This window comes from Onychostoma macrolepis, chromosome 16, assembly GCF_012432095.1.
Source record: "Onychostoma macrolepis isolate SWU-2019 chromosome 16, ASM1243209v1, whole genome shotgun sequence".
NCBI classification, from domain to species: Eukaryota; Metazoa; Chordata; class Actinopteri; order Cypriniformes; family Cyprinidae; genus Onychostoma; species Onychostoma macrolepis.
This window is the reverse complement of record NC_081170.1, coordinates 20,664,807-20,691,688: the sequence shown is the minus strand read 5'-3', so window position 1 is coordinate 20,691,688 and position 26,882 is coordinate 20,664,807. Positions and strand designations below refer to the sequence as shown.

At 38.4% G+C, this 26,882-nt stretch overlaps 1 protein-coding gene across 2 annotated transcripts; it reads left to right on the top strand.

Moving 5' to 3' along the window:
* Positions 1-29: 29 nt before the first annotated feature.
* si:dkeyp-69b9.3 (myocardin) lies at positions 30-16,794 on the top strand. 2 transcript variants are annotated; one of them, XM_058747943.1, is made up of 15 exons: positions 30-382; positions 1,736-1,891; positions 7,579-7,635; positions 7,835-7,890; positions 8,493-8,559; positions 9,010-9,135; positions 10,209-10,387; positions 10,716-10,856; positions 10,995-11,299; positions 12,474-12,612; positions 13,108-13,545; positions 13,701-13,814; positions 14,310-14,447; positions 14,580-14,640; positions 14,843-16,794. In XM_058747943.1, exons 2-15 carry the CDS (start codon positions 1,837-1,839, stop codon positions 15,265-15,267), a joined length of 2,301 nt encoding a protein of 766 aa, XP_058603926.1. In that variant the 5' UTR covers positions 30-382; positions 1,736-1,836; the 3' UTR covers positions 15,268-16,794. The 2 variants fall into 2 exon arrangements, with proteins under 2 accessions (XP_058603926.1, XP_058603925.1); XM_058747942.1 differs by having other exon boundaries at positions 31-382; positions 10,713-10,856.
* The last annotated feature ends 10,088 nt before the right edge of the window (positions 16,795-26,882 follow it).

The window sequence follows — 26,882 nt, the reverse complement described above, 5'->3', positions numbered from 1 at the left end:
AAATGTGTGTGTGTGTGTGTGTGAGGGTTTTGAGGGGGCAGGGTGCTCTTTTGATAGCCCAACACAGTTGGCTCAACTCCTTGGTGTGGGGGTAGAGAGAGAGAGAGAGAGACAACGAGGTGCACTGGGTGAATTCTGCGTGGAAGAAAAGAAGAAGAAACAGAGGGCCCTTTTCTCCCTAGATTCACCTGTGGAATGGAATGAACAAACAGGGCGAAAAAGAAGATAAGGAACAACCCTGTCATTGAGCATTGCTTCGGTTTAACGTGCATCAAGTTCTGCCCTCGTTCTCCACCTCAATCACAAGAATCTCTCTCTCTCTCTACACTTTAATCTCTGTTCAACGCCACTCTGACAAAACTCGGGGGAGTTCAGTCTGACTGTGAGTATTCATTTCCATTCATCCTATTGTGTTTATACATTTATCTGTGAATATATATGTTCTTTTGTGAAGGCATCTGGGTGCTTATGTCTGTAAAGACTCTGACACTAGAAGTTTTTGTGATCTTCATCTAAGGCCAATTTGTTGCTTCAGTACTTGTAGTCAGTGAGTGCAGTTCTGATTATCACTGAAGAGAGATGTACAGTGAAAAATTTTCGAAGTACTTGAAATCCAGATCTAGGGCACATAAATAAAACCAATTATTTCTGTAACTCAAGCCTCTGTACATGCACCCACTCTCATCTGCTCCAACAGGCCACTTTATCCTTGGCTAGTTGAGCAAAAATCCCTCCCACTGGAATAGTTTAAAAAGATAGTTCATCCAAAAATGAAAACTCTGTCATTATTTACTCACCCTCTTGACTTACTTTCTTCTGTGGAACACAATAAGAAAAAATGTTATTTTTAATGTACTAGTCACTATTTCTTTTATTTAATGGTGTTTCAAGATTTAAAGGGAAAGTAAACCCAAAAAATGAAAATTGCTATCATTTACTCACCATCATGTCATTCTTTTGTTGATCTTCGCAATGCAAATAGATGTTTTTAATGAAACCTGAGAGATTTATGTCCCTCCATTGTCAAATTTTCAAGTCCATTCCACTTCAAGAAGCTCATAAAGACACTGTCAAAGTAATCCTTATGAATCAGATGAACCAAAGTCTTGTGCATATGGGATGGCAGGAGGGAGAATTTTCATTTTTGGGTGAACTAACCCTTTAAAGCTTCAAAAAAGGGTTTGAAAGCTCTATAGAAGTGTTGCATATGCCTTCCAAAGCCGTGTGATAGCTTTGTTTGTGGAACAGACCATTATTCAATCCACTGAGATGTTGAACTCTGATTCATGGACAATTCATTGTGAATCAGTCTGGCTCAATGATTTGTAAACTTCTCTCATAAACGTGCCACGGACTGCTAGGGTGGACATTATTTTCTTGATTTACGACTTCAAAATGTTATTTTCTTATACAAACCATGAAAATCATATGGCTTCAGAAGGCTTGGAATACAGTGCAAGGGCCACTTGTATGGTGCTTCCTGTTTGAAGCTTGAAAGCTCTGGTCACTATTCATTGCATATAGGAAGAAGGAAATCTGTTGTGTTTTATTAAGCGATGTTGTTTACTGCCTCTTAGAATAGCAGAATAGCGTTAGCTTCTGATTCCTCCTGTTTCTGTCAGTCATACACACTACACCAGTTGCTTGTGTTCCTGTGTTTTTCCATCACTGTCTTGATGGCAACTAGGATACGTTCAGGCCTGCTGTGACTCCCCTTTGCTTTCCTTTTCTTCAGGGAGAGGAAAGGGCATAAGAAATCATCATAAGTATCTGCCCTGCAGGAGGAAGACGTATCTTTAAAGCCCCCACCCCTTCTTCCCCTGCTGTCTATCCATTATGACCTTGCTGGCGTCTGAGAGGTCACTGCTCATCCGCAATAAGTTTCGCTCAGGTAAGAACAAAGGAAGGATCACAAGGCTGTATTCAAGCTGGTTTTGAAAGCCCACATATGTAGCTGTCTGTCCGCTCTGGTTGGTGATGTGAGCTCTGATGATGCTCCTAGTGGCTGTTTTGATGATGGAGTCTGAAAATCTTTGCAGCGTTGGAAACCTTAGGTGAATGTAGCTGGTCTTACCGAGCAGCTGGCATAAGATGAGGGTGGGCTTATTTGAATAGTAAGAATAAAATTGATCTATAGATGAAATGCAGCTTTATGTAACTAAAAACTGTCACAACCAGTGTTGGGGGTAATGCATTACAAGTAAGTTGAGTTACATAATCAGATTACTTTTTTAATGTAACTAGTAAAGTAACGCATTACTTTTAAATTTACAAGAAAATATCTGAGTTACTTTTTCAACTGAGTAATGCCAACGCTATCTCACGACCAATTCGTACGTATTTTACGAGGTGGCTAATTCGTACGAATTCATACGACCTCACTCGTACGATTTTGTATGATTTGTCTAAACCCCAGTGATGGGTAGGTTTAGGGGCAGGGTTAGGTCTAGGTCATTCATGCAAATTCATACGAATTAGCCACCTCGTAAAATATGTATGAATTGCCGTGAGATCGGGCTGGTAATGCAAGTTAATTTTATATTCCCAATTAGTCGCGGACACCTCTCCTGTCCCTGTGTTGAGAGAATTTGGGAGGTACAGTTGCTGAGGCACTTGTTTCAGGCTTATTAATTTCACTTTTGGTGTGAAAGGGCCTGTACAGTTGCCAAAAATATAACTTTTAGTTTTTTGTTGTTAAAAATAAGCAAGCCCAGCTCAGGTGAAAAAAAGTTACACAAAAGTAACTTAATGCATTACTGTCCATAAAAGTTACTAAGTAATGCAATTAGTTACTTTTTATGGAGTACCGCAATATTGTAATGCATTATTTTAAAAGTAACTTTACCCAACACACCTTCAAAGACTTTGAACTTTCACACATCACTTTCAAGCAATCATTCAGTATATCTTGACAAACCTTCATATTCTGTATAACAATATACTCTTATATACAGTTATATGAATTTCAGTTAATTATCATTGGGACTTAAAAGTATTCTCAAATGAATTCTGAATAGCTGATATGGACCTCCAAATTTTACCAACCAACCCATCTTCATGAGGTTCCACGATCTCTCGTACTTCCCCATATTGTACAAATGTGGCCAGCAGTACAGTCCTCCCTGAAGGACACGTGGACAGTGGACAGATTGTCTTTGTTGGTTCCCATCTGTGGTTGGAACCCCTTCAAAAGTGCTGCCCTCTCTTCTTGGGTTCCCTATAAACATCCTGCTGGCAAGATTCTCAGAAAATTGTCCAGCAGCACTCTTTGGTAATGACAAGACTCTGCCGTCAAATATGCATTGAATTGACACTTTTTAAACAGTTTAGCTAGTATTCAAAAAAGGGACTATCATTTTTAAAAGGAAGATCACATCCATGGACAGCAAGGAAATTGTAATGCAGTCAAAACCTCGTTCTGCTCTGGTACTGACCCTTAAATCAGCTGTGACCTTGGATAGGTTGTGTTGTGAGAGAGATGGCTGCCTGTCTGACAAATCCATGGTGTAAACAAAGAGTAAATGAATAAAACAGAATTTGGAAAACAATGTAACTTTTAAGATTTCTAACAAAATTTAAAGGTCATTTATTTCATTTGGGCTTTAAATGAGTCTTTATGCCTTAATTCATGAACATAAACAAAACTGAAGTAGTTTGAAATGTTTTATTATATATAGTGTGAGGAAGAACATATGATAATTTGCCAATATTTATATTTATAAATCTATGTTTATATGTGTTTATAAATGATATATGTAAATTTCTACATGTCTAAGAACAATGTCTTTTTTCGTTATTTATTTACAGTCTACCAGGCGATTGATTGTAGTTTTTCATCATGTGTTGATTTTTTTGCAAGAAATAATGTATCGGCTGTGGAGGGGTCTTGTATTATTTTGAAGAGATTAATATGTAATTATGTTATAATGACCAGCATTTTACAAGAAAACAGAATTTTTAGAAAATCGATAGACAATATATACAGGTGCATCTCAATAAATTAGAATGTCGTGGAAAAGTTCATTTCAGTAATTCAACTCAAATTGTGAAACTCGTGTATTAAATAAATTCAATGCACACAGACTGAAGTAGTTTAAGTCTTTGGTTCTTTTAATTCTGATGATTTTGGCATTTAACAAAAACATTTTTAGTGAATTGTTGGCCTTCTGGAAAGTATGTTCATTTACTGTATATGTACTCAATACTTGGTAGGGTCTCCTTTTGCTTTAATTACTGCCTCAATTCGGCGTGGCATGGAGGTGATCAGTTTGTGGCACTGCTGAGGTGGTATGGAAGCCCAGGTTTCTTTGACAGTGGCCTTCAGCTCATCTGCATTTTTTTGGTCTCTTCTTTCTCATTTTCCTCTTGACAATACAGATTCTCTATGGGGTTCAGGTCTGGCGAGTTTGCTGGCCAGTCAAGCACACCAACACCATGGTCATTTAACCAACTTTTGGTGCTTTTGGCAGTGTGGGCAGGTGCCAAATCCTGCTGGAAAATGAAATCAGCATCTTTAAAAAGCTGGTCAGCAGAAGGAAGCATGAAGTGCTCCAAAATTTCTTGGTAAACGGGTGCAGTGACTTTGGTTTGGTTTGGGTGCAGTGACACAATGGACCAACACCAGCAGATGACATTGCACCCCAAATCATCACAGACTGTGGAAACTTAACACTGGACTTCAAGCAACTTGGGCTATGAGCTTCTCCACCCTTCCTCCAGACTCTAGGACCTTGGCTTCCAAATGAAATACAAAACTTGCTCTCATCTGAAAAGAGGACTTTGGACCACTGGGCAACAGTCCAGTTCTTCTTCTCCTTAGCCCAGGTAAGACGCTTCTGACGTTGTCTGTGGTTCAGGAGTGGCTTAACAATAGGAATACGACAACTGTAGCCAAATTCCTTGACACGTCTGTGTGTGGTGGCTCTTGATGCCTTGACCCCAGCCTCAGTCCATTCCTTATGAAGTTCACCCAAATTCTTGAATCGATTTTGCTTGACAATCCTCATAAGGTTCTCTCGGTTGGTTGTGCATCTTTTTCTTCCACACTTTTTCCTTCCACTCAACTTTCTGTTATCATGCTTGGATACAGCACTCTGTGAACAGCCAGCAATGAATGTTTGTGGCTTACCCTCCTTGTGAAGGGTGTCAATGATTGTCTTCTGGACAACTGTCAGATCAGCAGTCTTCCCCATGATTGTGTAGCCTAGTGAACCAAACTGAGAGACCATTTTGAAGGCTCAGGAAACCTTTGCAGGTGTTTTGAGTTGATTAGCTGATTGGCATGTCACCATATTCTAATTTGTTGAGATAGTGAATTGGTGGGTTTTTGTTAAATGTGAGCCAAAATCATCATAATTAAAAGAACCAAAGACTTAAACTACTTCAGTCTGTGTGCATTGAATTTATTTAATACACGAGTTTCACAATTTGAGTTGAATTACTGAAATAAATGAACTTTTCCACAACATTCTAATTTATTGAGATGCACCTGTATATAAAAAGAGATATACCGAAATCTTACCCTCCGTTGTTTTCATTTCTAAACATTGAAGCTTGTTTTAAAAATTTGATTTAATTTTAAATTTTATTTGATTTTTTGTTCCTTTTTTAATATCACACTTAAAATGTTCCTACAAATCTGAATGATATCAGTGAAATAGCTGTCCTGAGAAATAATCCTGGTCTCTGTGGCAGCCTTATTGCAGATTTTTAGTTTTTTCTATCTTTCAGGATTAAATGAAAAACCTAACTGTAACACAATAAAATAACTACCTTTTTAAAAAACCCACAGATATTATTCAGGTTGTGAATCCAAAAGGCAAGCTGTAAAAATGAATAGTCAAAAACATTCCAAAGACGTCAGTGATAATGTAAAACAAATGCATAAATTACAAAAAGGGTACAAAACCATATCCAAGTGTCTGGATGTCTCAGGGGGCACTTTTGGCTCAATTATCAGGAAGTGGAGGCTTCATCACACCGCCCAGACTCTGCCTAGAAAAGGTCAGCCTCTAAACTTTCTGCACAAACAAGAAGGATACTTAGAGAAGCCACAGAGAAGCCAATAATCGCTTTGAAAGAGTTCAGTAGCTGAGAACGGAGTAAAATTGCACCAGTCAACCTCAACAGGAGGGCTGCTTAATGCAGAAAAATACTGCAAAAGGAACTGCTGAAAGATGCCAGGACTTAGGGTACACTATAAAAAGTGATAAGTTGACTTAACTTTAAAAAATTGAGGAAACCCGTTGCCTTAAAATTATTAAGTAAATAATAATAAAAAATAAAAAAAGTTAAGTGAACTTGACAATTCAATTAACTTATTTTTTGAATTATCATTTACTTAAAAATTTTAAGGCAACGGGTTTCCTCAATTTGTTTAAGTTAAATCAACTTATCACTTTTTACAGTGTAGTTCGTGAACATCATCTGACCATCTGCACATTGTGCACAAAGAAGTTCACATAAACAGCGTCATAATATGTACAATATTTCTTAGTAATTTGACACAATAACTTTTCTTTGTTGTAGCCTACATGTTTGGATTATATGTTGCATATGTTGGACATTTTCCCAGATTATACAGTGAATTTAGAAAGATTAAAATATTAGGATATTTCTGGGAATATGCATGATTCATCATGAGGGAAGTAACATGAGACGTGGTAGCAATAAAAAGTTTCAAACATTGTCCAGAATAGTACAGAACATAAAAAACGAATTTAATTGAAATGTCTAAATGTACATTAGGTTGTTTTTAATATGTATTGATTTTTAGCCATTTTTGATAGTGATATAACAGGTGGTACAGTAAGTAGAATATCAAAAAACTTGAACTATCATTATGCATCTATCCCATTATGTTATCAGAGCACACCAGTCATTGTCATTACTATAAGTTGCCTTGACACTCAGTGAATTTTTAATCCCAGTATTCTAACCTGATTTGGCTTGATGCCACTCAGCATGTCATTCTCTTCCAGAGTAAAGTAAAATCAGGAAGAATTTACTTAGCACGACTGACAGCGAGAGAGGTAGTGAAACAGAGAGCGAGAGCGAGAGCGAGCAAGAGAGCAGGACAGCTGGATGGGGGATGGGGAGGTGACAGAAATAGACATTCAGAGGGATAAATAGTCCCCCCTTCCTCTCACGTCCACTCTCAGATCTCAAAACTCAGCACAGAGGTGCATCATGGGACAAGCCACCATACCTCATGACTCCTCCCACCTCTGACCTAGCTGTATTTCACCTGCTGGTTCAAGCATGTGTTTGTTTGTGAAGAAGTGTAGAACTTCTTTTATAAGTGCCACAAACAGTGTTGGTGAACAGTATAAGTTTGCAGTGCCTAATTCATATCTAACACATTTATGATCATCCGAGTGATGCAATTTACTTGTAATATACTGGGCTTACAGTCATAAATTAAGCTATATGATTCACAGAGAAAACCTGCACTTTCCTTAAGGTGGGACACTCAGGCTTGAGAGTTTTCTGCAATACAAAGACCGTGTATTTTTAATAAAGTATTGAAAATATTGTTTTTGTTGCATAATAACACATTAAAATAACACATTTTTTCAGTTCTGCAGTTGAGAATACAGAACCGCAGACAGCAGAATGAACTTAATGCAGAGTCTGGTGAGTCTGTGTGTGTGTTTATTTTGATTGTGCTTAGCCACAGGAAGCCCTTTATGGGGCAGGAAAATCATATTATATTTGATTCACACTTTTCAAACCAGCTGGATTGCTCTATTTATGCATTTCAACTCTACATATTAGCTTTATAACAGCTTGTCTCCTCCTTTTTGTTTATTCTACCGTTCTCTATCCTTTATAGGTACAAAGGCCTCCGTCCCTGATAAAGTTGGGGAGAAAGAAGCCAACAGTGGTTTGGTAAGTCATTATTTATCTGTGTCTGTGGAGAAATAGTCAAATATACAGCTAGCAGCAACCAAAACTAAAATAAATGTCTCCTTGAAACAGTTAATTAATTTGAGGGAGAAGTTCCAAACTAAAACGTACTACGGTAGGATCTAATAGCTTCCTCGCTTGACACACTCCAGTAACAGTATGTGTGTGCCTTTGGTTTATATGAAAACAGACTGACGTGAAACAGGGTGGCAGTGTAGATAAGCAAACTACTCACTGATGCCAAAACAGTCTGATAACTGACATGAGTTGGTCTTCAACCTCTTTAGCATAATTTAATGTTTGTAATTACATGTCTAGTTACTGTTGCAAACTATTAGTATTAGCCGTGAAACACTGTTAGCACAGTTAATTATGTTTAGTAAGACAGTAAACAGCAGCTGGTTCAAGATAATTACTGTCAGATGGGGAAAAATGTAGTCTTACAGGAGAATATTACCATCCAATTGTTTTTTTTAGCAGCTTCACCTTTGTGCTATCTTTCAGTAACTGTTGGAGAAATAAAGGTTTGCTGTATTTGTTGACATTTGCTGATGTTGATTTGACTGGGCTGTTTCTCAATGCAGCGTCAGACTGAAGACGGTTCCACTCAGAAGTCGCCCCCTAGTGGTCTGACTGCTCAAACTGCACCAGGTGATGCATCATCCATGGCCATTGAGAGTTTGCCAATAGTTCCTGACCTTCAGTCATATATGAATATCCCAATACCAGTACTGAACAGAGATGTAACCTTAAAGCTGGAATGAGCGGTTTGACCATTAGCCATTCACACATGCATCAGTCCCCATTCATCAAACAGCTCTTTGTGTTTGCAAGTCATTCAGCTGAAGGTCCTTCAGCACTTATGCACCTATTATCAGTAGCTTTCTGAATGTCTGAATTGGATTACACCAACAACAAATGCTTTTGTGAAAAATCATTCATATCTGTCTTTAAAATATTCCTCATCTTCTCCTCTCTTATTATAAAGCAGAGCAATTGATCTGCCATTCACATTCCCCATCTTTCACTATTCATTTGGTTCTCTCTCTGATTCTTGTTTCTTGTTCTCACTTTTTCTTTCTGTATGTCTCTTGCTCACAGACAGGAGTTACAGCGGAGCTCACAGGCAAAAGAAGGCCCGTCTGGCTGAGGATCTGAGTGAGAAAATCCAGAGTCAACCTGGACCACTTGAACTCTTGCAGAGGCATATTCTGCCTCTAGAGAACAGTGAGTCCTTGAAAATAACTGAAAACGATGCCTCACAAACTCAGCATAAACTCAAGCTAAATATTTTATATACATACACACACACACACGCACAGACAAACACTCTCTTATAGTGTTATGCTATATTTATTTAGCCTATAAATTTTTTTTTTTAGAATGTATTTACATATAGGGTCATATAAATTCTTGTAATTGTAACATGGTTAACGTTAATACAGTCAGTTGCTTTTTAAAGACAGAAAACTAAATAATGTTCGTAGAATTTACACAGTTATTGGGTTCAGCAATTTATGTGACAGTGACATTGTGATTCTGTGCATATGCAGTAAAGACACCAGACAGAGGTAAATGAACAGTAACAAACAGTCACAGTATATAAAACATACAAAAACAAAAAGTTGAATACTTCAGAGTAAAGGCTAAGATAGAAGGTTAATCAGTTAGCGATATGCTAAATTGCTTGTGGTTAGTTTGTAAACGTAAGCTAATTAAAATAATAATTTAACTTCACAATTTATAGCTTTGGGTTATGTAGTTTTATATGTAACATAATTTAAAAGACATTAATGGACATAATGACACACAGATGGCACACATCATAAAGCGATTTTGTAGGACTTCTAATCATGCAATAAAAATAAAAGAGCAATTAAAAGTTTTTTTCATTCATATAGGCAGGCTTGATTAAATGGGCAGACTCTTCATTTTATTCATGATGTTGTCCTTGATCAGAACCAGTCAACTCAGAAGATTCCAAATATATGTATATTTACATTTTTTGGCGAACTATCACTTTAACACTAATTATATTCGCTGGAGCTGATAGCCTTGTCAGCAGTGTTCTGGCATGCAGTGTGGTTGTGTTTTGGGTGCCCAAGTTCAAATCCCAGCTTGTGGATATTTCCAATCCCATCCCCTCTCTTCCTCCCACTTTGCTTAGGAACTTATAAATTAATAATTCTCACAAGGTATCGATGTGTAAACAAACCTTATATTACAGCTGCACATTTCCACATATAGCAGCATTTAACTTATACAGAAAAGCTCACATTTCTCCATTTCCTTTGCCTCAGCTGCTTCATTGCCATCAGATGTCTTTGAAGATGACAACTCCTCTTCTGCCTCTGCATCTCCCGAGCAACTCGGGATGCACCAATCTCCTGGCTTATCATCATCACCTGGGCAAGGAGGTGACCAATCGCTGAGTGATGCGTCATCTGTTGCTGCGCCCATCAGCCCAAACAGTGTACAGGTATAAGAGGCATAAAACACCTACACAATATTAGACTAAATCAGCTGGCCGTGTACTTTTTGCCTTGTATCCTTTTATTCAGTTTAAAAGAGCAGTGAGCAATTTTGTGAACAATGTGGCACTATCAAAATATTTCTCTGTTTATATAAGCATTGCTGCCAGCCAAACATAGCAGCACTGGGTCAGTCAATGATATGAGATTGAGTACCATCTGTTTCGTACTACTAGTGGTGCAGAAATTACACATTACTCCTTTACATTCAGGTAAAAAAGCTGGAACATGGTTGTTTCGAATTTTCACCACTATCAACTCATCTTTTCAAAGCAGTGTAGATTGGCATTGCTCCCGGCAACCGAGGGCATCAGCCAACCAATGACCATGACAGTAACGGGGTCAAACTCCATATCAACAACTGGGAGACCCAAAGGGATCTACATGCCCTCCCAGACAACACCACTGCTGCCAAAGGTACGCACTCACAGAGATGTGAATAAATGATTTGATTAACTCCTTGCCCCATTTCATTCCTCATTATTTATCTCATCCACTTGCTCATGTCATTTTTCCAAATTATATTGCTCACATTCTCTCTTTGTATGCCTCAAGACAGCACAGCCTTCAGATCCACCTTCTCATTCCGTTCTGGGTGGGTCCTTAACTTCATCCCGCCCTCCGCGGCCACGAAAGCCTCGCGATTCAAAACCTAAAATGAGGAAGTTGAAATATCATCAGTACATTCCCCCAGATCAAAGAACTGGGACTGGAAGCGGAGCTGGAAGTGCTTCACAAAAGAATAATAGTGGTCAGGCTCCGCCCACTGATTCCTCTTATTCCCACCTCTTGCAACAACAGCAGGTGTTCTTACAACTACAAATTCTTAACCAGCAACAACAGCTCCCTGTGACAAACAGGTAAACCTTCAAACAAAGCACTAATGAAGTAACCACGATTTGTACATTTAAGTCTGGGTTCACGTGTACAATTTTTACGGTTTTCTCAGATATTATCACATTGATATCTTAAGTAAAAGCCATTGCACATTGTGCAACAACATTCTTTTATGTCACATTGCATGATGGGAAGGAAGGGGTATCCTTCTCAGTTGATGCCTCTTGGTACCCCCTTGACAGTTGGTGCTCATGCCATGGTAAGCCAAGAGCACTTTTGACAGTTCAACAGCAGTTGCAACTATTATTGGAGGCAGAGATTTATCACAAAAGTTTACATGGCTGTCAATGAATGTCACACAAATGGCACGATTGCACTACACAACTTTTATGATCAGAACACATTTTTAAAATATCACTTGCCAACTTTGTAAATGGCTACAGAAAAAGAATCTAGGCATCACACACTAAAATCTGAAGATTACACAGGTTGTTCTAACCACAACAACCTCACATTGAAACACATGCCTTCCCATTGCTAGTATATGCATAACAGATGAGATGTAAACAAACATGGATGTAGAGAAGCTGCCTGCCATAGTTGATGGTGCAACTCTGTACTCTGGGTTAAGACAAATACAAGCCAAGCTCATTTGGATGCAGTCTTGGGTGGGTAGATGTGGTCAATAAGGCCTCAATAGACTGCAACAAGAGTTGGAGGTCAGTGCTATTAAAAGTCTTTCTCAGGAGCCTTTTCTTAATAACACTCCAACATGTTTAATATCCACTGACTAGATGGCATCATAGTCTGATGGTAAAATATTAGTCTGTAACCATCATACACAATGTGAAATCAACTCCCAACACTTGAACTCCCAAAATCTCCAGGCTGGCTCTAATGCGAGGCAACTAGCACAGACTTACCTCAACTGCAAATCGAGGCAAAAGTCAGGGCTACAGTTGTGTAGTGTAATCCAGTCCTGTGTGATGAAAGACTGATGGTTTTACACTATGATGATAAATCTTTTGCGATCATGAAATTTATCCCATGCAGACAGCAAAATCATAGCTAAAATCGTACAGTGCAAACCTGGCTTTAGAGATGCTCCACTGTGTTCTGAATGGTAAAAATCTACTTAAAGATAGTGTTATCCCAAAAGACTAATTTATATACTCATATTATACATCCAAACAATAGTGAGAACCATCTGAAGATTTCTGGAAGTACGCCTCAAAGTTCACCTCAATCTGGGACACCATCAACAAACCCCTCTACTCCTGATACAAGTCCCATCCATCAGGCAGAGTTACTGCCCTTAAACCTTGATGACTTAACGGTAAGAATCTCACTCATCACTCACTCTAGATCAGGGGTGTCCAATTCTACTCTTGGAGGTTTACTTTCCTGCAGACTTCAATTCTAACACACCTGCCTGTTATTTTTAAGTAGGCTACATCCAAAAGCTTAGGCAACTTACTTTTTGCCTTAGCTGCCCTATAAGGCAGTGACTTCGCAGGCAGCTTTTGCATGTGAAGATACCGCATAAAACTGAAGGCATTTCAGTAGACATGATGTCACAATAAATGGTATTCAGATGTGCCTTTTTGCCTTCCTACCTCCTTACTTTTCAGCTCTCAGACACAACCGTAATCCTGGACATCTTGATTACCTTGTTCAAGTGTGTTTGATTAGGGTTGGAGCTTAACTCTGCAGGACATTGGCATTCCAGGAGTAGGTTTGGACACCCCTGCTTAAGATTATCTGGTTTTCATAAACTGTTTGTGGGAACAAGATTTGTACAGAATATTGAATTATTTCTTCTCCTTCTCAGGTATCAGTTCTTCGGCAGCAGTTGCGGAAACGTGGACTCCCAGTTTCTGGCACTAAGCCTGCACTATTAGAGAGACTCCGTCCTTTCCAGATGCCTCGTCCCCCATTAACACCTGCGCCGCTTTGCCAGCTAGGGGCCACACTAGAGCCCTCCCACCCTGCCAGCCTCAACCGAATCCCTACCAGCTTAGACACCTCTGCCAACCCTGCACCAATGTACATCAACCCTTCAGGTTTAGCAGAGCAAAGCCTAGGTAGTGATAGTTACCTCCCTTCTCCTTCTTCTGCTGGCTCCAGCCCCACCTTACATAGATCCTCCCCTCCAATACCCTCCAGTACTACGTGGAGGCCAGGCCAGACAGTAGATGAACTTAGTGTGGAGCTGGAAATGAGAGAGAGAATGAGGAGCAGACCAAGAGAAGGAGCAAAGGACACTCAGGTGTGTTTGAATACTTGACTAAGAGGTGAATTATTTGGAATTTGTAGCATTTCCTAATATTGGCACTTTTTATTCTCTTTATTTGTGGTGGATATATTTAGATACAAGTACTTTTAGCATTTAATGTACTATTTCATTCCTTCTGTTTTCTCCAGCTGTGTGACAGTTCCCTTCATCCGTTCCTGCAACAGGACACAGGATGCACCAGAGGGAAACCAGACACAGGTGGACAGGAACTGCTGTTTACGTACTGCGCTGGTGATGGAAAAGTATGTACTTTGAGTATTTAGTAAGACAGAGTGGGGACATAGTACTGCATTATTAAATTGGATCATGCTGTATAAAGGTTTCTTATTGTTCAAGAAACTACGGGTGATATTGGACCACCCTGTTGAAGAAAAAAAAACACGCATATGCTGGTTGGGTATGTTTTGAAGCATGGCAGCTGGTTTGAGCTGGTACTTAGCTGGTAATGAGCTGGTTGAAGCTGGTCATGTGCTGGTCCTAGGCTGGTCCTAAGCAACTAGCTCCTGCTCAGGACCAGCTCATAACCAGCTTATAACCAGTTCAGGACCAGTTTAAACCAGCTCATGACCAACTAAGGAGAAGCTTAAACCAGCTCAAACCAGCAGCCATGCTTCAAAACATATCTAACCAGCATTTGCAGTTTTTTCAATAGGGCAAATACAACAACTGATATATATATATTTCACCATTTCACATCATACAAGAAAGTAATTCTTTGTATTTATCCCTAATATTAGGCGAACTGCTGCCAGCTTTGTGATGTGATTGGTCAAGACTTCGATTTGCCCATGCAAATCACTGCCAGTCCAGCACAAGCATCACCCACTGTCCGGAGTCTGGAAGAGGAACTACAGGAGGCCATTCAAAGAGTGCAGGTGAGTGTTTTTGAGTTAGTGTGCTGTCTGCTATCTGACAGTTACCTATGTGATGCAGCTATTGATGTATTGATTGCTGTTCATCAACAATGAGCACTGAGCATTCGACTTCCTGTCCATTCTTTCTTTCAGCAAAAGATGGGCCCTAGTCAATCCATAGATGACATTTTGGACGAGACTATTGGTTGTTCAGGTGAGTGAAATTTGACTAGTGGCGACTGAAGCTTTTTAGGACAGAGGAAGCAAATATATTGCTTACAAATGGCAAAAAATGTACTAAGATGACATTTTAGGTTGGCCAGACTACTGTTGCTCGCAGTTTGCAAATAGGTTATATCCGATTTATCATTTCAAACACCATTAATTCACCATAAAATCATGTCTTCATCTTTCAGATAACTCTTCACTGATCACAGACATCCAGTCAGCCATTACCGTCCTTTCAGGCTCTTCCCCTGCCCCACAGCCTGACCAATCACAGTTCACCAAGCGCCAAAAAGATGACAACTTCCTGTCCTCTCCTCTGTGCTCTTCGCTTCTTTTAGAGCTTCCTCCCTCACCTAACAACGCTCCACCCCTCAGTTCAACCCCAACTCCCCTTCCTCCTCCCCCCATCTGCACCACTCCACCATCCAGCTCACTGTCCAGGAAAAGAAGGTCAGAGGTTCCTGCTTTTGACCCCGCTGATTGGCTGGAGTCCTTGACCTCTGGCCTGCAACCGCTCACGCCCCCCGCCGCCCCATTCCTAGAGAGCGATTTTGGCCTTGACTCAGACCTGAACGTCAACAGAGTCCTCGACCTGATGGTGGTGCAATGGTGAGGAAGGGGGCGTAGTGTGTGTCTGTATGTGCGTATGGCTAATTGGATGCATGATTGGAAATTAACCACCTTTCAAATCGTGTACCCTCGAGAGAAGACGTCCTCATCTTTTCATTCGTTCCTCTGTTTTTGCATCCATTCAACTCTGTCAACTGATGTGACCAAACAGATCTGACTGGTGTTGACTGCTAACCTCTACTCCACGCAATGTCGAGAGAAAGAGGGAAATGGAAAAAGAGATGTGCTTTGGTAACTCGTACAGAAAGATCCACAAAGAGCATGTGCACATACGCCACACTTTCACGATGACTCGTATTTTTATAAAAGCTTAAAAAGTGAAAAAAGAATATATTATACAAAAAAAGTGGGCTTCCCCATTGATTTGCCTCTTGCTTCAGTGCCAGACAAACTGTCGGCATGTGGCAAGTGTGTGGAGCAGCAGGAGCTTCAAACAATCTGTGTGTATTTGCAGGGAAGTGTATGCGCTCCCTGTATGTGTGAGCACGCTTCTCTTGGCTGCTTTATCTGCGTGTGTGTGTTTGTGTTGGCGCATACACGCTTGCCAGCATGTTCTGTATCTACAGTCTCAATGCACCATAAAGGAGGTGCCTAAAGCATTCAAATGCACTTGTTTCTGTTTATACTGGTGAACATTTTTCCATTTAGTATCGAGTTATGTTATGCTTTGTCTGGACTAGTGCATCATGGGACTGATGTTCACCCAAAAGCATTGGCCCAACAACAGATCCTCTGAAGATTTTTGGGCAGAATAACTCATGCTACCTTTAGGCACCAATATAGTACAAAATAATGCTGGTCTGAGGCCAGTATGCATCTTCAGCGGGATTGAAACCACAAATTAGGTTGGGACCTTAGGAGAAAATGTGTTTTAAAAAAGCCTAACGTAATTAAATCAGAAAATCTAAAGGCTTTTGAGTTGATTGATCAGCCTTCCCAGAAAACACTGTGTAAAGTTAAAGAAGTCATCTTTCAACCGCTACTCTTTAAATTTTCTTAATGGGACCCATATAGCATCGTCTACCATTGTTGTTTACAGACATTTGACCTTTTGACTGGCCATTGCTTTTATGCATTTCTCTGGACAATGCAGTACATTACTCAGTGCAATATGCTTCCAAGAAAGGGCACAGGAAAACAACACATTTAAATGTCCAAAGAAAGTGAAACATGAACTCTTCATTGTGTCCCAGTCTTATATGTAAAAGTGTATGTGTAAAAAGGACAATGTGTTTGATAATCAAATATATTGCCCTGAGTTCAGTATGCAGACAGGTGCTGGAGAATCACAGCATATGTGCAGCTGGACTTTGTTCTCAAATGAAGTTTTTTTATGTAACCCTTCAAATCATAACTAATGTTTGTAAGCCACATGACCAACCAAAAACAAACATATTAAGTATTTGATCTGATATATTTATTGAGTAATTTATTAAAACTCTGTCAACTATCCATGTACAAGTCATTTAGTAAACTTAAAATAGTGTAATTAAAGTCTTAATTGATTTCCCACCTGTGTCTGTTTCATTGTTTGTTTGTTTTTAAACAGTAAAAGCATTTAAAAGGGATAGTTCACCCCAAAATGAAAATTGTGTCATTAATTACTCACCCTTATGTCATTCTAAACTCATAAGGTAACACTTTATTTCGATAGTCCACTTTAGACATTCTACTAACAGTAAGTAACTTTGCAACTAGCAGTCAGTAGAGTATTAGTAGTCTGTCTGCTTAATATCTTCTAACACTTTATTTTGATGGGTCCACACTACATACTGACTATCAGAAACTTTGCAAGTATATGTCAACTTATTCTACTAACACTAAACCTACCCTACTGAGAGTTAGTAGACATGTAGTTGCAAATCAATGAGAATTAGTTGACATGTAGCTGACACATAGTTACAAAGTTACTTATAGCTAGTAGAATGTCTAAAGTGGACTATCAAAATAAAGTGTAACACTCATAAAACCGTCATTCATCTTTGGAACACAAATTAAGATATTTGTGATGAATCTGAGAGCTTTCTGACCCTGCATAGACAGCAATGCAACTGACGTGTTCCAAAGCCCAGAAAGGTTGTAAGGACATCGTTAAAATAGTCCATGTGACATCAGTGGTCCAACCGTAATTTTATGAAGCGACGAGAATACTTTTTGTGCGCAAAGAAGCAGCAACACACGCATGCGTTGTGGTATTCTCCTGAACACGAGGTGAAGACTGACACGGAAAAGAAGAAATTGTTCAATAAAGTCACAATAAAATTACAGTTGATCCACTGATGTCACATGGACTATTTTAACGATGTCCTTTCTGGGCCTTGAACATTGCTGAAGTTGCGTTGCTGTATGGAGGTTCAGAAAGCTCTTGGATTTCATCAAAATATCTGAATTTGTGTTCTGAAGATGAACAAAGCCCTTATGCATTTGAAACGACATGAGGGTAATTAATGACAGAATTTTCATTTTTGGGTGAACTATCCCTTTAAGATATCTGATGAACTCAGTTCTAACAGAAATTCTGTAAGACTTATTATTAAATATCTTTGGTAAATTTTGTATATCTTTTATGAAATTACTCTAAGCAGTCATGGTGATCACTGAGCTTTCATTTTATTTTAAACGTCCCTTAGGCTGCCTCAGTGAATCATTTCACTGCCCATAATGTTCCTGTAGTGTGGTGTCAGCAATAAAGTCCTATTACACAGTTTCAGTCTAGCCGCCTTTGCTCATGCTAGAAATGGGCTGAGCCTCTGTGAAGTTCATTTAATTTCCAACATTTCAAGTCTACATTTGTAGATAGTTAGAACTTAGCAGGAGCTTGATTGCTTTTCTGTCTAGATCATGGTTAGTGTTAAACTACGCTGTAAATCATCTGAGCAGAGACGGCTTTTGAAGATGCTGGTTGGTAAAAATTAAACATACATCAGGCGACCCTTTTGAAAAACCCTTCACATAGATTTGAAACACACTTCACACCAATCATATTAATTCACACCAACTGATTAACTATTCAGTGATCCTAATAAATACGGTTTTCACAACCATGCATTATTCATGGGTGTTACCTTTCGCAAAGCAGAATTTCAGCTTCTCTGTGCTTTAATTACTTGAATTTGTTAATTAGATCGCTCAGAATGTTTGACACGGGGTGTGAGCTCACTAACACAACATGACAAATTCAATATACATCTTGATCAAAGAAAATATGTCAAATTGTTGGCAGCTTAGAAGAAGCATTGACTGATAATATTATGATTTAGTATAGGTAAGAATATGTTTATAGGAAGCGCATTAATATAGAACTTGATTAAACTGACTTGGAACTACCTGTGCAGTTAAGCTAATTTAATCAACACCTGCCAGCCAATCAGAATCGAGTATTCAGACAGACCATGGCATAAAGTTTTTATATTTTATTACACAGCTTTCTGGAGTTCTTGAATTTGTTTGGTCAGTCGTAGCATTGAGTTGTCAGATTTTTTTTTTTTTTTGTATAATACTGATATCGCTCTTTTCATACCGGTTCCACTTAAAATATTTTTCAAAATGGTTTCTACAGCTACAAACTGAAATAAAAATGCAATATTAATTATGGGATAAACAGGGTTTCACAAATGATAACCATTTAGCTGTTTAACTCTGGTGAAAATAGAGGAAATAGTTGCAGTGTTTGACCTCTTGATAGATTTAATTTTTCTTTTGTGACAGATTTTGTTCTTTAACAAAATCTTTAGGTCTACTTGTAAGGTCATTTTAAATCAAGTCATGATTTCATGTTCTTTGGTAGTTGCAATAATGGGCATTAAACTTTAAAAAGCACTGATACTCATGTCTGATATGTGTGTCTGTAATAGTGACTTTACAAATGAGTGTTGAAAGCGAAGACTTTTCTTCAAATTTCACAGCATGGAAAAACACCTCTTGCAATTACCAACAAATTCAGTCTGACATACTCAGGAAAATTAAGATGAATAACTTAGTACAGGGATTTTTTGTTTGAGCTGCATTTGAAAAGTAGGAGCTTCAGAGAGATAAAAGGTTCTTAAACACGTGAACTGTGCAAAACGAAGATAACCATCAAACAAGCAGCCTAATCCAACATAAATCAAGCATGCATTCATCCGTCTCCATACCGAAGGCCTCGCTCGAGCCAATCCAGCGATTTAACGCTCTGCTCACGTGAACGGTATGTAATGAGTTTCCGAATAATGACTTCTGCTGTCACGGATAACCAGCTTTCTTCCTTGGTGCTGAGTTTTACTCACGCTTCATGGAAATTAACCGCTAAAAGGGACATTTCACGTGTAAAGCAGCCAAGTAGAGTCAAGGTAGGGTCTTGTGTGCCTGTTTTGTATCTTCGTTCTTACTCCGCGTGGACCCGCCGGGACCCGTCGTGGGTGATTAGATCACTGGAAGAAGGTCAGGTTAGTTCGATCGCACACAACCGACCCTGATCAAACCCCCTTGGGTGCACAAATGGAAAGGAACGTTTAATTGCTTAGATTTGGAGCAACAGAGCTTGATCAGACACTTGTAGCATGGTTTCCAGGGGTCCAGTAAAGTACAACAGGGATCCATGGAATGTTATTTAAAACAAATAGAAATGTAATAATATATACACTAGCTGGCAGTCCAATGTTTGGAATAATTATTTTTTTAAAGGTGTTTTTTTTTTTTTTTTTTTTAACAAGTCTCTTGCACAACAGCTGCATTTATTTGATCATAGCTCCTTCAGAAATTATTCTAATATGTGACCCTGGATGACAAAACCAGTCTTAAGTGTCAATTTTTCGAAATTGAGATTTATACATCATCTGAAAGCTGAATAAATAAGCTTTCCATTGATGTATGGTTGTTAGGATCTGACAATATTTGGCTGAGATACAACTATTCTGAGGAAATCTGGAATCTGAGGGTGCAAAAAAATCAAAATATTGAGAAAATCGCCTTTAAAGTTGTTCAAATGAAGTTCTTAGCAATGCATATTACTAATCAAAAATTAAGTTTTGATACATTTACGTTAAGAAATTTACAAAATATCTTCATGGAACATGATCTTTACTTAATATCCTAATGATTTTTGGCATAAAAGAAAAATCAATAATTTTGATAATACAATGTATTTTTGGCTATTGCTACAAATATACCCCAGCGACTTAAGACTGGTTATGTGGTCCAGGGTCACATATGCTAATTTGGTGCTCAAGAAACATTTCTTATTATGCTTTTTCTTATTTTCAACAATGATAATAATAAAAAATGTTTCTTGTACAGCATATCAGCATATTAAAATGATTTCTGAAGGATCATGTGACACTGAAGACTGGAGTAATTATATGAAGTATATCTATCCAATCAGTCAATTACATGACATCAATTCGGTGCATTTAGGCATGTAGACATGGTCAAGATGATCTGCTGAAGTTCAAACCGAGCATCAGAATAGGGAATAATGTGGGTTTAAATGACGAGGACTTAAGTGACGTTAAATGTGGTATGGTTTTTGGTGCGAGACGGCTGGTCTGAGTATTTCAGAATCTGCAGATCTACAGGGATTTTTTATGTACAACCATCTCTACGGATTACAGAGACTGGTTCGAAAATTGAGCAGCAGTTCTGTGGGCGAAAATGCCTTGTTGATGCCAGAGGTCAGAGGAGATGACTAGACTGGTTTGAGCTGAGAGAAAGGCAACACTAACTCAAATACCCACTCCTACAAATTAAGTATGTAGAAGAGCATCTCTGAATGCACAACCTTGCAGCAGATGGGCTACAGCAGCAGAACACCACACCGGGTGCAACTCCTGTCAATTAAGAACAAGAAACTGAGGCTACAGTTCGCATGGGCTCACCACAGAAGATTGGGAAAAGGTTGGTTGGTCTGATGATTCTTGATTTGAGACATTCGGATATAGGGTCAGAATTAGCCGTAAACATACAGCGCAATTGCTCTCACAGCGACCCGAGTTTGATTCCTGTCTCGAGGTCCTTTGCCGATCCTACCCCCCTCTCTCTCCACCCAATGCTTTCCTGTCAGCTTTCTACTGTCCTGTTCCAATAAAGGCAGAAAACGCCCATAGATATAACTTTAAAAAACAAGAAAAAGAATTAGCTGTAAACACCATGAATCCATTCTTTTTTGAATCAATGGTTCATGGTGGTGGTGGTGGGCTATTTTTTTTTGCTACACTTTTGGCTCTTTAGTACCAACTGAAAATCATTTAAATGCCACAGCCTACCTCAGCATTGTTGTTAATCCTCTCCATCCCTTTATGACCACAGTGTACCATCTTGTGATGGCAGGATAACACACTATCATAATACGGACCAAATTCTCTGAGGAATGTTTTCAGCACCATTCTGAATCTATGAAGGCAAAAGAGGGTTCAACCTACTAGCAAGTTCTCCATAATAAAGTGTCCTGTAAGTACTGTAGAAGGTATATACAGTATATATAGTATATATATGCAACATTTTCAACCAATAATGGAAAAGCTTTGGGCATTAATCTACACAACAACTGCGTTTTGGGGGCCCAAAACGGCAAGCTTTTAAAAAATGGGTTTCAAAGAGCAAGTTTTTGAAAGGATACTGTTATCAAATCTGTGCAAACTATGAAAACATGAATTTGTGAAAATGGTGACAACACATGCATGCATATTACTTGTTCATAGGTATCTGCACAGGTGCATAGTGTTAGTATTTGTGTGCAGGCACATAGTTCAAGTGACACTGAAAAAAAAGTGGTTAATTGGCTTGTAATCATAGGGGAACCACTTTAAGTGCTATATAGCACCTATCTTTAAAGGTTGTACATTGTTGTTGTGTAAATGAACCCTTACTCATCCAGTAAACACAAAGACTGTGAGTATCAATCAATCAATCATCCACTCAATCTCTGATTATGTTTGTGTGCGTGTGAGAGAGAGTGAGAGAGAGAGAGAGACAGAGAGAGAGAGAGAAAGAGAAAGAGAAAGAGAGAGAGAGAGTGAGAAACCATGAGGAGCTTATGATCCATGCTGCCTGCCTGAGCTTTTATCGATCCCTTTAGATTCTCTTACCTTGACCGATCATAATTTTTACAACTTCAGTCGTATTCACTCCATTACACACTGAAGACAGACCACACATCAGTACTATGTGAGAGCCCTGCTGGGAACTGGAGACTTTTATATATTGCTCAGCGGTCTAGTGTGATTTTGATGATATTTTTGTTACAACTTTGCCATTATTAGATCTAAAATAAGTTGCATTCTAATATCTTTGAAAGGTATTTCAAAGTATTTTTTTTTAATAAAGAGGAGATACAGAGGGGTTCACTTCAATGCCTCCCAAAAGCAGGACAGTCTAGGTACCTCTTTATTACTGAGCAGTTAAATAAATTGTTAAATCAAAGAATGGCAGTGTGGGGGGAAAAAAACAAAAAACACACTTCTATAATATGATTATGACTGACTATGAAACTGTGGTAAAATGGTTGTGTTTTTGGAAAGGGTTATCAAATTATGAATACCCAGGCTGCGTTCCAGGAGATAAATAGATACATTTATATATTCAAGAGCTCATCATGCATGTATTATGTAAATGAAAGTTGCCATCTGATCTGCCAGCACCTCTCAACCACCTCGCATTACTTCCACATTCAGAGAAAGAGCAATAACGATTAATCGTTGTGTTAAACAGCAGTCGTTTTCAGCTGTCCACAGGCGATGTTTGGTTTTGCTGTGTCTCCATCTTTCCCTAATGGTCAATAGTCTCAGACTGTCCATTTATAAATCAGCCACTAAAGATGAAAGAATCAATGGGTTAGTTATAATAACCAATTAGAACAGTGGTGGAAAACCCAAAGCAATTACACTCTTAATCAGCTGCTCTCGCTGATCCTCAGTTCCTCTCAGGTTGATGAGTCATCAGCACCATTGTAAAGAAGTGGCCCATGGGGGAATGAGCTGCCCTGACCTCCTCTGACACTGATAAACACACACGGGCAGACTGGAGACTGGTTCAAAACATTTAGTTTCTACGTCTGTAACTCTGTCGTCTGTAACAAGTTTTTTCCACTTTATATTTGTCTGCTATAAAATAGCTTAGAAATTTACTGTACTTTGGATGGAATGTGTTGGCTTGAATAAAATTATTTGTCAAATTCATTTAATATAAATGTTAAATGTAAAATCTAATACTTTTTTACATTCATTTAATGCAGTAATAATTTTTTCTGTTGCTAAATAATTTCCAAAACCCCTACCCCAATCCTCCAAGTTTCATTAAAACATTTTATTGATATATGATAAACGTACAGGAAACATTTTGATTCCAAATTCCTTTTTTTTTTTTTTTTTGAAAGAAGAATGCTCACCAAGGGTGCATTTTCAAAAATATAGTAAGACAGTAACATTGTAAAAAAAAAAAAAAAAAAAAATGTTTTAGTTATTCAAATTGTAATAATATTTCTCAATATTACTATTTTACTGTATGTTTACTGTTTTGATCAAATAAACGCATTCTTAAATATTTTAATATATTGTAATGTATGTGATGAATTTTAAGCAGCCATTACTCCAGTCTTCAGTGTCACATGATCTTTCCGAAATTATTCTAATATGCTGATTTGGCACTCAAGAAATTTTTCCTTCTTGTTATTAATGTTGAAAATGTTCATATTTTTGTCCATAACATTTTTAAGGATTTAAGGAAATTGTCCTTTTTTTGTTTGGATGTTATATATCAAATAAACAAGAGAACCTGTTGATTCAGATTTTGCCATCAATATCATCTCATCAAAACATTCATAATGTTTTGCCTCCTTACCTAAAAAATGAGTTTTTAACTTGTAAATCCTTAATATTTTTACAGTGTCATACAGACTCTGCTGTCACTTCAGGAGGATGGCAATAATGTGAAATTATTTCACCCCTGTAGCTTATTTTTAATTGGTACAACAGTAGAGATGTACATGAACAAGCAATAGAAATGAAAATACTCTTAATATGATTACAGTTTACAATGTCACTAGTATACTGTTATTAACACAGTAGCTGGATGACTTATGATTCAAATGACAGAAACCCACATGCTGTCAAAATAACAGGATATTGAGCACCTTGCACTTGTTCCTTTGAAAAAATAAAAACACATAGGCTATATGTGACCCTGGACCACAAAACCAGTCATAAGGGTCAATTTTGTAAAATTGAGATTTATACATCATCTGAAAGATGAATAAATAAGATTTCCAATGATGTATGATGTGTTAGGATAGGAAAATCTGGAATCTGAGGGTGCAAAAAAATCTAAATATTGAGAAAATCGCCTTTAAAGTTGTCCAAATGAAGTTCTTAGCAATGCATATTACTAATCAAAAATTAAGTTTTGATTTATTTACGGTAGAAAATTGACAAAATATCTTCATGGAACATGATCTTTACTTAATATCCTAATGATTTTTGGCATAAAAGAAAAATCAATAATTTTGACCTATACAATGTATTTTTGGCTTTTGCTACAAATATACCCCAGCGACTTAAGACACATATGTCATCATTGGCCAGCAAGCAGTATCAAGCCCAACTGTGTACACCAGCCTCTCACTTTTCACTTTCATCACCCAAGTATCCAGGTTCAAACAAATGTATTATAGTCAGTTAGTGATAAATTATATGAGATTTATATCACGCATTCTAAAGTGCATTTTAGAATGAGCTTATAGGAATCAAACTTAACTCATTTAAATGAGTGCATTGTGACATTTCTTGTTGGCTATGTTGTTATAGAGCCATTTGTCATGTTAACTGAAACTCCTACAGTGGCAATAAACATTCAGATGAATCAGATATAGTTTGCTGTTTATATTCCACACCATTTATGCCGAGGTGTAAGTGAACGATGCCGTGGAACCTACAATATATCCATAAAGGCTGCTTTGTTCTTTCCCCAAAAAAACAAGACATTGATATATTGGAGTGACATTGAATCTGCAAAGAAGTGAGAGTAGAATTACCTACAAGTGGTTACAGCTGCGGGACAGCAGGATGCACCTGACCCGTCCTTCCCACTTTCGCTTTATCCTTTTTTTGTCTTGAATCACAGAGTAGAGGTCAACATATGAAGCAGACACATGCACAAGAGCTGTGTGTCAGTGTTTGAGCGTTAGCTGAGTAGAAACACATTGCGGTGGATCTGTTGTCCCTGCTGGATGCCTGTTTGAACAGGTGGAACCGTGGGGGCCAAATGAACCCAGAGAAAATGATTACATAATGACCGACACATCATTACCTTACATATGTCAACACCGCCAAGCATACAAGGTCAATAAAGCTTTGAATCTCTCCTTCTGTCCAGCCGATCAGTTCCATTCAACACGGGTTGCTGTATTCGGTTTCAATTGAAATGTTCTCATCCACAGTCAAGGACTTAACGCTCAGTTAAGTGCAGTCATGTTTAATGTGATTAAGCTTTTTTAAGCTCTGAAATGATGTAATGGATGGTGTTTGAATGCAACAAAGTGCAGCAGAGACGGGGTATGAATTTGTAGGTCAGATGGAGAGGAAAGGAGGGATAGAGTCGAGAGAAGAGGTATAAAAGACTCTTTAGAGTAGAGAGGGGAGGAGAGAAAGCGAGAGGGCTCTCTAAGTCTCAGGAGCTGTGCCTCTTGAGTTAGTGATTATAAGCTCTTTCAGTATGTAGATAACAATCTGAACAGCATGGCGGGAGTGAGAGAGAGAGAGTAATTACAACCTCAATTAAACAAGAGAATCTGAGATTAGGGTCAAGAGCCCTATCACACTACATCACTGATACAACTCTGCCACTTCATCTCTCTCCTTTGTCTTTTCTGTCTGTTTTTCAAACCGTTTCTCTGTTTCCCCCTCGCCCATGTTCTCCACTTTTGCCATCTCTGGTTTTTGTGGCTAGTAGTTTTTAGTTTCATAGTAATGAAACTTTTGATATGAGCTGCAGCATTAAGCCCGCGGGGAGATCACCCCTCTCGGCTAATAAATATTCACGAGCGCACAGTCAACCATCTCCCCCATCTACTGAAGGTCAGCCTTTCTGTTTTGTCCATGAGGGCCCTGACTTATCTGAGAATCTGTACATTGCAAAAGCGCTTCAGGGCCCTTTGTATCCTATGGGAGGTGTTTCAAGATTATATGAACAGCAATGCATTACCAGTTTAAATTTACAATCGGGTTTACTCAGTCCATTCCATAAAGTGTGTTCCATATTTTGTATTTTTGGAAAATGGGATTTTTTTTCATTGTAATTAATGAAGTAGCCTAAGTGAGTTAATGAACTATGGACTAATTTTTGGATAATTCATTCTATAATTACTTACAAGTTGCTGTAAGCATTTTTTTAATTTTTTTGGAATGGCACTTCTAATGACAATAGCCCATGGGCGTCGGAACCATTGTATGTGGGTGGGGCAGGACCAACCCACTTTTGAAAGCCAATGATATTGGACCCACCCACTTTTACCGTCTGTGTACTTTTCAGAGCGACATCAGTCAAATCCATTCCACATGAAGAATGCCCTGATAGATTAAACTCCATTTAGCTACAGCCTTGGATTCCACACTGCTGCTTCCTTAACTATAT

Bases quoted from the DNA above. Each gene is read 5' to 3' on its own strand.
- si:dkeyp-69b9.3 (XM_058747942.1), top strand. From the start codon at position 1,837: ATGACCTTGCTGGCGTCTGAGAGGTCACTGCTCATCCGCAATAAGTTT. The intron at 10,388-10,712 runs GTATAAGAGGCA...ATCTTTTCAAAG, and splicing joins TCAGCCCAAACAGTGTACAG to CAGTGTAGATTGGCATTGCT. The intron at 10,857-10,994 runs GTACGCACTCAC...GTATGCCTCAAG, and splicing joins CAACACCACTGCTGCCAAAG to ACAGCACAGCCTTCAGATCC.